The sequence below is a fragment of the Benincasa hispida genome, chromosome 3 (genome assembly GCF_027475165.1).
Source record: "Benincasa hispida cultivar pf3 chromosome 3, pf3_genome.v1.1, whole genome shotgun sequence".
Taxonomy (NCBI): Eukaryota; Viridiplantae; Streptophyta; class Magnoliopsida; order Cucurbitales; family Cucurbitaceae; genus Benincasa; species Benincasa hispida.
Window position 1 is genome coordinate 53459143 of NC_143480.1, and position 12844 is coordinate 53471986.

The 12844-nt window shown below is 33.3% G+C and overlaps 1 protein-coding gene across 2 annotated transcripts; it reads right to left on the bottom strand.

Annotated features, from left to right (window-relative positions):
* On the bottom strand, positions 1 to 4542 carry TH9 (thioredoxin H-type 9). Of its 2 annotated transcripts, XM_039027729.2 has the most exons (6): positions 4049 to 4542; positions 3453 to 3524; positions 2182 to 2304; positions 1080 to 1202; positions 454 to 612; positions 1 to 219 (listed from the first exon to the last, which is right to left on the bottom strand). In XM_039027729.2, the coding sequence occupies exons 2-5, from the start codon at positions 3471 to 3473 to the stop codon at positions 460 to 462; spliced, it is 420 nt and encodes a 139-aa protein (XP_038883657.1). In that variant the 5' UTR covers positions 3474 to 3524; positions 4049 to 4542; the 3' UTR covers positions 1 to 219; positions 454 to 459. The 2 variants fall into 2 exon arrangements, with proteins under 2 accessions (XP_038883657.1, XP_038883656.1); XM_039027728.2 differs by lacking the exon at positions 1 to 219 and having other exon boundaries at positions 319 to 612.
* Between the last annotated feature and the right edge of the window lie 8302 nt (positions 4543 to 12844).

Sequence of the window (12844 nt, forward strand, 5' to 3'; positions counted from 1 at the left end):
TTTTGTGATATTTTCCTTTTCTATGCTTTGTACACTTGTATATATTCATATATTTGGTGAATGAATAGAGTATTCTAATTCTGTCTCAAACCCAAGAGTTTTACAGGCTATAATAAATCGCTGAGATAGGAACTTAGGCCCAAACATTGAGTTGGGTTTAAAACTCAACTCATCTCATCTCATCTCATGTCAAGCCCCCAAACGCCCCTATAGTGCAACCTATAAAATAGATCCGGTTAAATGTAGGGTAAAAATTCACATGCATTCATTCAAATCATTTTTTCTTCTTGCACTTAAAAAGCTTATGAGAAGTCGGAATAATTTCAAAATGAGTATTACTAATAGTCAATCTCACATGTCTACACTTTAAAGAGGGGAAGCATTATACAAAGAGAAAACACCATACATCCACAATACAGGGAAGACACTCAAGTGCTTCAAAATGGTATTTACCCGAAATCATGTCTGATTAGCGGGGAGAGAATCTGCCATTGCAGTAATTTTCTTCTCTAGTTCGATTTTATTCGCTCCAACAAGTTTGTCGATTTGCTGACCTCCTTTGAGGAAGAAAAAGGTAGGTGTAGCTTTGATATCCCAGGAAGTGCTGAAGTCCTGCAAAAACGTCAAAGCATGCATGCTGATAAATGTTGTAGGCCAAACAGACTGAACCTATAACACATATAATTATCATCTTAATGCCACATCTAATGAAGAAGTGAATGTGGAAGGGCAGGAAAGGGAATTAAATCAAAATGAGAAGCATAGACAAGCTTCAATTCAGTAAAGTTCTAAGAGGCACTCCATAACAGCAGAATAAAAGAACCATTAAGGAATATTATCAGACCACCTGCTCTACCAATATGCCCATAACTAGCTACTTTACCATACCCCACCCCCAAACACACACACACACCCACCCCACCACAAGAAAGAAAAGAAAACTTCTATGTCAATGAAATGAAGCAGTTAGCAGCCAACCAATCAAAGATAATTTGAGTTCAACGTCTCAACAGTTTGGATGAATGAGTAAAAAGAGTCAACAAAGTCTTCCATAAACGATATTGTACTTCACTACTCACGGTTAATTCATCAACATCAACTACTAGGAACATCAAAGAGGGGTGTTTCTCTGACAATTCACTGTAGAATGGAGCAACCATCTTGCAAGGACCACACCATGTTGCACTGAAGTTCGCTATCACCTGTCGATGAATAATCTCGATTATGGAAGGATTAAATGTATTGTCTATAAAATAAATATGCTGAAAGTGGGTAAAGGAACACAAGCAGGAATTGAATGAGATGAGCATATATAGAACTTTGATAGAGGGTTTTCATTACCAAAAGCAGGGGAGAATCATGGCGGCCTCCCTTGTATATAAGTAAGCAATAAAATAAAGGCACGACACAAAGTAAACTATTTATTAAATCCTTTGTATTCTTCCAATTCTATCGGATAACTAAAGAATGTAAAATTAGTATGTTCTCCTGAGAATGCTCAAATGATTAAAACAAAATTCAAAAAGAAAACTACTGATTCCCTCAGTTAATTTAATGATCAAGATGGAAATTTGAATGCAGATAGATCTTCAATGATTCTCATTACCACATAACCACATAATTAAATAAATAAAAAGATCTTAAATGATTCCCATGTTGGTGAGCACTGCAGTAACAGGTCCAACTGTTTTGTCCTTACAACTATATTTCTCAAGTTAAAACCTTAATCCATGAAGCACGCCATACCATCCAACTCGCCTGTCATCAAAGGCTTATTTAGCTATTTAAATCACCTATGTGAAGTTCCTACCAAGTTAAGCACCATCCAACTCTGGGACATCGATACTTGGAAAACAAAGCATGATAATGAACAAAGTCGACGAAGCAAGAACAATGGTGCCTTAAGATTATGAGGAAAGCAGAATAGGCATCAAAATAACTGCATTAGTGCATGAGTTTCTTTCTCCTACTACTTTGGTTTCTGATAAACAGGCCTGATTATTAATCTATGAGCTAATCTAGAAACAAGAGCAGGGCTTAAGTTGCAGCGACTACATAGCTCGGAAACTGAATATTTTAATTTTCTCAATTGATCCTCTTTACTTTGCTGAATTGATCAAACAAACTAAATAAAATACTGCCTATCTATAACTCAAGAATATAGACTAATGAAAATCTTACAATTTTGCCACCCGTATTAGCTTCTTCCAACTTCTGGTCCCAAGCATCTTTGGTTGTGATGAGATGCACATTTCCAGCAGCAAACTCAACATGATGCTCAGATTCATCATCTCTGGTTTCGGACTAGAAACAGGGGACATAATCACTTCCAAGTTAGACGAATGTTAACGATCACATAAAACAGGCAGCAAGCCAGAATGTCAGCAACGAGAATCTTTTTTCTTCCCCTTCACATATTTATACAACTATCACCAAGTTTCTCAACATATGGTTTCTTTTATAGGATCATCAACACAAAATTACATAAAGACACGAGGAAAAAAAAGTGCAGATGCTGATAAGCTGATACAAACTCGGGTAGAATAAAAATTTTGGGGGCATTGCTGAAGTCAGGACTTGAATCATATATAAATAGCATTTTCTACAGTTATACATTTGCTGCCAAATATTCATTAAATAATAACCTTTGGTGTAATGCTAATGATGATAAAGCACCATCTTCACCAATATCCACACATAATTGAGGTGATAATTGAAGTAAAAGTTCTATTTTTTAAGCGACAAAGAAAAACCTTCAGAATATTATTTAGGCAATATAATATTGTTTAAAAAGATTGAAAGTTAATAAATCTAATTTACAAACCAAATATTCCAATTAACAGGCCAAGCAAACATATCTAGTCCTCTTTTGAACCACACAAAGCCAGGTCCTTGTCAGATTCTTTAGCCTGTTCATTTATAGTCCAAAGTTAATCATTCCCCCTTAAATCATCATTCGTCAATGTCAAATTCACATTCACATTCAAATATTCAAATTAACAGGCCAAACAAATATATCTAGTCCTCTTTTGAACCCCACAAAGCCAGGTCCTAGTCAGATTCTTTAGCCTGTCCATTTATAGTCCAAAGTTAATCATTCCCCCTTAAATCATCATTCGTCAATGTCAAATTCACATTCAAATATTCAAATTAACAGGCCAAACAAATATATCTAGTCCTCTTCTGAACCCCACAAAGCCAGGTCCTAGTCAGATTCTTTAGCCTGTTCATTTATACTCCAAAGTTAATCATTCCCCCTTAAATCATCATTCGTCAATGTCAAATTCACAACTTCAGCCTGGTTCATGTTTATCATGATTCAGATTCTATTAAGGTTTCACAATTACTTAAAGGAAGTTCCAGGTACAAATACCAACACAACACCAAAATCACAAACCACCGAAAAGTATTCAACTAACATCACTAGATTAAAAGTTCTATACGACTCTTACCTTACTAGCGCAAAGTCCCATTTGATGGTCCGAGTAAAGATTTTTGAAGTGTTTTACGTATCACAAGTTAACCTGAAGAAATGAAAAAATATCACTATAACCATACATTGTCAAGGGAAGAATCATAACTTCTAACTCATTTTCTATTGCAAATATTTCATATTCATAGATATGTTATAAATTCTGGGAAAGAGACATAAAAAACAGACTAGCTCTACTTTTGTCACAGTGACATTATTATAACCTTAACAGTCAAAACGCAAGGACCTCACTCCAGTCAATTTCAAAGTTCGTTAATCAACTAACAAATTGATAAGGACCAATGACCATATCATTCAAACTGACTTTAGACATGGTAAAGCAAGGAACCACGATTCCCTGAGTAAAGAAAAAGGAACTACAGCAGAAAGGAGCAGAATAAAATCATGGGCAGAAAACTTCTCAACTTTTCCCCAATTCTACGTTCGACAATAGATAGATACAAAATAGAATTGAAGAAGACGCAGTAACCCATCTCAATCAGATTCATAAACAAACCACTGACGAATAATTCAAATAGAGTAGAGCAAAATTCCATAGAAGAAACAGAAAATTACCCTCAAGAACCCCCGAATTGGAGCCTCGAGTCAATTCAGTAGTCCGCGGAGGGACGATGGCATCAAGAAATCGTGGAGAAAAAAAAAACCCACAAGGGGTTCGTTGAAGAAAATTGATTTTGGAGCAAAGCAATCGGAAAATGGTGAAATCGGAGGGGATAAAACGACGGGACTGAACCCGAAATACTGTAGGTTAACGGCGATGATCGGAAAACTTGGGAATTGAAAATTTTGAAGGATCTGTATTTCAGTTTCTTTCACAAATTTGGAACTGGAAAAGGGAATTTGCCCTAGATTTTGGATTTTGACCTTTCTTCGAGTTCAAAGACGCGTTGGCTGTGGTAAAAATGGAGACTTTGAATTTCATACAAAAATGTAAAAGAAAATAACGAAAAACAAACACAAAATCATAGACAGACGCGAAAACAATTTTTAAAGAGAGAAAAAAAAATGTTGGTTGTAATGTCGATTGTGATTTCAGATTTGGTATTTTGCTAATAGTTCGGTACAAAGATTTAAAGAAAATATATAGTTTTTTTTTTAACAACATAAAAATTATAGTATTGTTTTTAAATATAGAAAAATGAACCAAAATATTTATAAAATATAATAATTTAGAACTATCAATTATAGATGCTGTCAACATTTGAAATATTTTCAACAGTTTTGCCATTTAAAATAATTTTTCAAAATAATAATTGGTAAAGTCTAGTTATGGGTTTTATTTTTATTTTATTTTTGGTATCTTTTTTTTAGAAGGGTTGTCAGGGGTTGTTTGTGGCGCTAAGTTGAGATAAGATGTCTGGAGTTCATATGTTTGTGAAGTTTATATATCTGTGGAGTTCATATGTCTGTATTTGGGGTACAAAATTATTTGATCTGAGTTCATATGTCTGTGTTTGGGGTGTAGAGTTATTTGGTATGAGTTCATATGTCTAATGCAGAGTTGAGTTGATATGTTTCGGTATTTGATGCAGTTTTTTGAACTCTAAATAATATGCTTTTATGACTACTATTTTTATTTTGAAACTTTTTTATTCAATAATTTCATTCATCTTTATTTGAATAAAATATGGATTGCAATTTTTTTTCTTTGAATTTTTAAAACTTTTCTTTCTTTCTTTCTTTCATTTTTGGGCAATGAACAACAATTAACCCATTACATTTCTTGTAGAAATATGGTTAAATAAAACGAGAAACTAAAACAAAATCAAAACTATTGATTCTAGCTAATTTTTCTCCAAGAATTTCATTATCAACTTCTTCTTTTTCTTTTTTTGTCTATATTTTTACTTAATTTTTTAAATTAAATCCCCCTCATCATCGTAACAGCCAATGGAATGTTACCACATTTCTTCAACAGTTTCACTTTCATTTCCTCTAAATTTGGAGGATCATCAGAGAACAAATCTCTATTTTTCACTAATTCTTGCTAGAAAATGTTTCAAGAATTTTTTTTTTTCAATTTATGTTTTTTTTTTTGTTATATGCTACATACTTTTCAACTACATACATATGTTTTGTCTAAATATTCTTAACACTCATGTGATATGTGAATTCATTACGTATAAATATTGCACTTAATGTTGACAAAATAATATTTTTTATATAATCAACAACCCTACAACATACTTTAACAGTCATCAGTCTTATAATAGTCGGAAGTGGTTGTTGAAGTTGATTATCGAAGATGATTTTCGCTGGAATTTGTAGTTAGAGGTGGTTGCCAGAGCCTGGAGTTGGTCACATGAAGGTGTATTGGAGTTGGTTGTTGAAGTTTATCATTGGAGGTGGTTTTCTAATCCTGGAGTTGGTCGAATGAAAGTGGTCGTCGAAGTTGATCATCGAAGATGATTTTTGCTGGAGATTGTAGTTAGAGGTGACTAGTGGAGCCAAAAGTTAGTCGCATGAAAGTGGTATTAGAGTTGATTGTCGGAGTTTATCGTCGAAGGTGGTTGTCGAAGCCTCGAGTTGGTTATCAGAGTTACTCGCTCAAAGGTGATCATCGAAGGTGGTTTTCATTAGAGTTTGTAGTCAGAGGTGGTTGTTGGAGCCTAAGAAGGTGATTGTCGGAGTTGGTCATCGGAGTTTGTTGTCAAAGCCATTTGGTCGTTGGAGTTGGTAGCATGAAGGTGGTCGTCGGAGTTGGGTCACCGGAGGTGGCTGTCGGAGGCCAGAATTGATTGTCGGAATTGGTCGGTAGAGCTGTCATCGGAGGTGGTTGTCGGAATCCAAATTTCATCGTCGAAATTACCATCAGAGGTGGTTGTTGGAGCCCGAGTTGGTCGCAGGAGTTGTTATCAGAGGTGGTCGTCAAAGTCTGGAGTTTGTCGTCGTAGTTGTCATTAAATGTGGTTGTCAGAGTTCAAAGTTGTTTGCCAGAGTTGTCATTGGAGGTGGTTGTCGGAGTCCGGAGTTAGTTCTTGAAGTGTGATAGTGGTCGATGGGTGGAGTCATTGAAAACATGGGAAGAAGGGAGAGTTAGGGTGAGTTGGTAAAATATACCAACTCAACTCCACCAACATTTAAAGTTGGTGGGCCAAACAATGAATTGGTATATTATACCAACTCAACTCAACTTATGTTGATGAGTCAAACACCTCCTAAGAACTTTTTCTTCCTATCTTCAAGAAAAAAAATGATGATGATGATAATAAATGATTATGTGTAGATAACGATCCAACTTTCTAAGACTTCCTGTTCCAACTGAAATTATTACTATATACATGCTAACTCAAAAGCAAAAACAACTTAATAATTTAATTTAATTTAAATTTTTAAATGAGTGTGAAAATAGAATTTTAGTTCAGGGTCCCAAAGAATACATTTACTTGAAGAAAAATCAATAAGAGCCAAAATTATTAGTTTCAAAACTTAAATCAAATACTAAAGTTGTTTCAATCGCATGAAATGTATGTAAAATGTGATTTCACTAGTCCTAAGGCACCATCAACATACCACTTTGTTATGCCCTCAACACGTTATTGTCTCTTACTAGGAAAAACTATTCATGAAAAATGTGGATAGCATTAAAAGTATTCAGTAAATAACTCTACTATTGGTGTTAGGCTATGTAATCACATGCAACTGAAATTGTATCAAATCAAAAGGGTGCTTGGGGTATTGATATGGGTTGAGTTGAGTTATGTTTTCAACCTAACTTGATGTTTGGCTTACGAAACTTCACAAATCATAGTTTAATAAACTCAACTCCACCAACTTTAATATTGTTCACTATTGAAGTTTACACATTTATTGAGGAACTTCATCTTTCTCTCTTACTTCCTTCATCCCTCTAATATTTCTAATGGCTTCACCTTCTACCCACTGCCCACAACCAACTCCAACAACAATAATTGTCAGCAACATGCTCCGACGACCACCTCTAACTAGCACTTTCAATGCTCAACTCTGACGAAAACCATCATCATGCGACTACTATCGTCTCACTCTAACGACATGCTTCAATAACTACCTTTGTCAGCCAAACTCTAACAACAAACCACAACGAAAATCACCTCTAACAACTACTCTAACGAAATCATCTCCAACAACCTCCTCAACGTCCAACTTCGTGCAACTACCTTCAACGCCAACTTCGACGATCATCTCTGGTGACCAACTCCAACCACCAATTCTATTGATCACCTTTAACGACTAACTTAATGATCAACTCAGCTGACATTATAAAAAAAAAAAAAATGAAAATTTTGGTAGGTGAAAGTGTTTATTTTACAATATGTGGGGTGAGAAATTTGAACCTCTGACTTCAAGATTGATAGTAAGACACTATGCAAGTTGAGATATGCTCATTTTAGCTCGATGAAAGTGTTTTTAAATACAAAATTGAAATTATTAATTCATATTGTTTAATAGTTATCTTATATAGTAATTTAACATTAATAGAAATATTTTGTGCATATAGCCAAATAAACAAACTTGTGTATATAAACACTTTCAAAAAATATAACCAAACACACATATGTATTTTATGTTTTATGTATATTACACTCTTACCTTCCACTAGTCCGAAAGTATATTATAATTTATTTATTTATATGAAACAAGACTATATTATGTTTACCTTAAGTACAATGGTCGTAAAGATTGTAAAAATATATGTGAAGATTTTAAGTTGACATATCAATTGAGTGTCAGAAATTGGGAAAAACATATGTCAAATTGAAGGTTTTTTTTTTTTTTTAAAAAAAAGCCAAAATAGAGAGAGAAAAAGAAAATAAAAGGAAAGAAAAAGAAAAAGAAAATCATACATTTTTAGATTACAAAAAATTGCACTATATATCATTGGCTTAATAACTCAATACTGTACCTTAAATATAAACTTCTTAACTTAAGACTAAACAACTCTGCACCTCAAATATATACACCCTAACTCTATGACATATTAACTTTAGACAACAAAACTCAATTCAACACCCAACCCTTAAATGTGCTATGGTGTTGGTTGCACACCTGCATTGTGTAAAGACCTAGTTTATTTTTCCTTGGTAAAAACAAATGTTAATTTAAAAGTAAAGAGTAAAAAGAGGGAGCTTCAAGGGCAATAAAAAGGAATATTTGTAAGATGTAGGATATAAAATAATGGAAATTGAGTACCATCAAACCCCATTGGTGGAGGTTGTGTTAGGTGGTGGAGATAGAGTGATCCACATGGGAGAAGAAGATTATATTTTTAAAAAAAAAAAAAAATAGTAGTAAACAACAAAAGAAGAAGATGAAAGGTGGAAGAGAAGAGTTCTTTATATAGGTGACCCTTTTCAAAGTGTTGATTGAAGACTCATTCTCCCATCAATTCTAACTTTCTACTTACGTCACATTCTATAACATTAGAGATGATCATATCTATCTTAGCACTAACGCAATGGTCATCTTTATCGTGAACTTCATTTTCTCCTCATTTTTTTCAAAGTTTGTTATGTTTTTGAGTGAGAAAAATAAGATCACAATAGAAATGGATTGCATTAGGGGTACACATGGTCATCTCTAACACGATACGTTAGAATGTGTACAATTAGTTTGTGTTGTTTTCCTTAATTTCCTCCCAATTTGTTGTCTTTGGGTAAAAAAAAAAAAATAGAGATCAAGATAGGGATAGCCATTGCGTTAGGGCTACCATAGATATGAACATCCCTAATGCAATACATTATAAAAAAGTGCCAGTGAGGTCTGATGTAAGCATAAAGTTAGTATTCATACACTTATGGGAGGTAAGTCATTAATTATAAACACGCTTCGAAAAAGGTCATCCGTATAAAAACCTCGGAGAGGAAAAAGGTTGATGCAAAAAGAGGAAATTGGACGTTCAAACTATAATTAGAAACTATTTTTAAGAATTTTGGTGTGTACATTACTTTGGTAAGTATTTTCTTGAATACTTTGGAGTTATTGGAGCTAGTAAAGAACTTTAATGAACTTATATGTATTAGTTTTGTTCATCTTGAGAGTTGAGTGGGATTTGATATTTTGCTTGGATTTCATTAGAGGTGTAGGGGTATGGAGTATGCTGGTTTGCTCCTAAAGTATGAAGGAATGAAAAGAGAATTAAAATAATGTAGGTTGCTTGTTGTGGTTATCCTTCCCTTTAGGGAAAAAAAAAACTAAATCTCAAGGTCATGGGAGTGTGTAGAGAGAAAGTGGAAGGAAGAAAAAGGGAGTGTGAGACATTGTCCCTTATGTGGCAATTATGGGAGTATGAAAATTGTATGTCAAATCAGAGCATGCTTTTTAAAAACAAATAGAGATCTGGTCCACTAACATTATTGTAGAGGGTCCACTCATATTGATGAAGACAATTCTATATACTTTGAATAAAAAGAGTATAATTTTCTCATGTAAAATAGATAAGTGACAAGCTCATCTTTAGAAGAAATGAACTTATTTCGGAAATTATAAAAGAAAATCTTTATTTCAAGAATTAAAACTACAATATTGCAATAATACGTTTCATAAATATTATAATAACCTCTACACAAGATTGACATAGATCATTGAAAGTTTGGAGTATCTCATTTGCAATTGTGAGATTGAGCATGAGATCCATGTGATTTAGAATTGTGACATAAAGTTAAAAGATCTAAAAGTCTTCGATCTTCTATTTACAATCTTTATGAACACGTATAATACACGTAAAAATGTCAAAACTTTAACTTCAAGCTTTAAAATACTATTTTATTGTCTAAAACTTAACTACCATTCAAATATAGTATATAACATATATAAATGTATTGTGAATTTGAGGAGCACAATGGCGCATAATGAGAACACAGATATGGAGAAAATATAAAATAATAATAATATATAATAAAATAATAAAGAATAGATTTCTCCACTTTCTTCAATCTTTTTGGATTGATCATCAATATGTGTGGTTCTCTTAAAACCCACAAAATGCCACTATTTATAGGCAATTTGGCAAGTAGGAGATGAATTACATGGACACTAATAGTGTCTAATCTTGAGACACATGGACAACACATGGGGTAATAGATAAGTGACACATGGGCAAAGAACACTAATAATGGGCATCTTCTACATTACACCTAAATTAACATATTTATAATATCTCCCTTAAATGTCCACTGTATATAAGATATGTATCGTAAAACCTTTACTAGGAAAAAAACCCACTGGAAAAAAATCCTAGTGAAGGAAAAAAAAAGTACATATTTCATATAATCTAATACTCTTAAAAAGTATATTTACTCTCCCTCATGGAAACATCACTTAAGATCTCTGAGTCGCCACATCCCGATGTTGTCCACCAATTTTTCAAAGGTTGTGGTAGGTAATGTAGGTAAATAAGTCGGTCAGGTTATCTTTCGAATAAATTTGTTGTACAGTAATGTAACCATTTTCTTCAAAATCATGAGTATAAAAAAGCTTCGATGAAATATGATTTGTTCTATCTCCTTTAATATATCCTTCTTTGATTTGGGATATGCATGTTGTGTTGTCTTCATATAATATCGTTGGAAGATTTTTATTGGAAGACAAATCATATGTTCTACAAATATGCTGAGTCATCGATCTTAACCATACACATTCTCGACTTGCCTCGTGAATTACAAGAATTTTAGCATGATTTGAAGAAGTAGTTGTTATGGTCTGTTTCGTCGATCGCTATGATATAGCAATTCTTCCACATGTGAACAGATAACTTGTTTGAAATCTAGTTTTATGTGGATCAGATAAATATTCAGAATCTGCATAACCAACTAGATCAAAATTTGATTTATTTGAAAAAAAATATCCCATGTGGATCGTTCATCGGAAATAACAGAGTATATGCTTAATTCCATTCCAATGTCTTTTTGTTGAAGAAGAACTATATCTTGCTAATAAATTAACTGAAAATGCAATATTTGGTCTTGTATTATTAACAAGATATATGATTGCACTAATTGCGCTAAGATATGGTACTTCAAGATCAAGAAGTTCTTCATTATCATCTTGAGGTCAAAATATATCTTTCTTCACATCTAGTGAACAAACTTCCATTAGAATGTTCAATGGATGTGCTTTGTCCATTTAAAATCTTTTCAAAACTTTTCTGTCAAAATGGTACCAGCACGCAGCGGAAGCGACGATGATCGATAAGCACTCTAATTGATTAATTTTGGCAAAAACGAAAGCATGCTCAAGTGGAATTTAATGGGTTTCAAGATATACTTTTGAAGAACCGTTGAAATCTTGATTTTCAGCTGCTAATTCCTCCAAATCTTTGTGCAGACCACCACAAGATCTTCCCTACTATTCTTTTGGTACTCTAGAATGAGTTGTGAGACTCAAAATAAACTGGAATCAAAGGGAATTTGGAGAATGCTCACAGCAGCAACCCAATGAAGAATACATTCTTCAACCAAATTTTCAACGAAAATTCTATCGGTTGCCTTACTTCAACTTCACTCCAATCTCTTCAATATATTGCAGACTATCATGCAAAGAGATTTGCTGCATGGGATGCAACTCATGCTTGGAGTAAATGAAGCTTGAAGATGGTGGATTGTTTGTGAGCAACTTGAAGATGAAGTTGAAAAATCACATTTTTCTTTTTGTGTAATTTCTATTTCCAAAATTCAATTTTGATTTTAAAATCATATTTTGATTTCTAAAATAAAAAATTATTAATTTTATTAATTTCTTAAATTAATTTCTAATAAAATTAATAAATAATTATTTAAACAATTTAAATAATTCTAATTAATTTAATATCAAATATTAAATTAATTTTACACAATTCCATCTTCATATATTTAAATTATATATATATATATATATATAATTTAATATTATCCAATTCCGTTTGATTCTAATTTGAACGTTCAAATTAACTTATCACGCTACTCTAGAGCTAATCCATTTCCGAGCTAATAAGGGGATCTCGTGGGCCTACAGATCATGGGCTCCAACGATTAATCGGCTAAACTCATTAGACCGATCTAACCGTCATTCGTTAACTAATGGGTCACTCCACTAAAGCCTATAGTTGAATTCTACTCGATATAACCATGATTAGTAAGTCAACCCTTCACAGGTTGTCCGTAATAACAGTTGGTCGAATCTCTATTTTACCCCTAAAATTACCTTTTGTTCCTTAAGTTCCCCATTGATCCCCTATTGAACAATTGTTTTGTGATCCAATCAACAAAATCGAATCCCTCTCGAGCTAGTGAGAGGGCGGGACCCCTTGTTCAAGACCCAGAATCAACACTTAAGGGAACAACCTTCCTACTATCCCTAAAAACGGATAGAAGTGAATTCCGTCTTGCACCCTAT

Coding starts and splice junctions, on each gene's coding strand:
- TH9 (XM_039027729.2), bottom strand. CDS start 3,473: ATGGGACTTTGCGCTAGTAAG. Junction 2,305..3,452: donor TGGGACTTTGCGCTAGTAAG/GTAAGAGTCGTA, acceptor CCCTGTTTCTAG/TCCGAAACCAGAGATGATGA. Junction 1,203..2,181: donor CTAATACGGGTGGCAAAATT/GTAAGATTTTCA, acceptor ATTCATCGACAG/GTGATAGCGAACTTCAGTGC.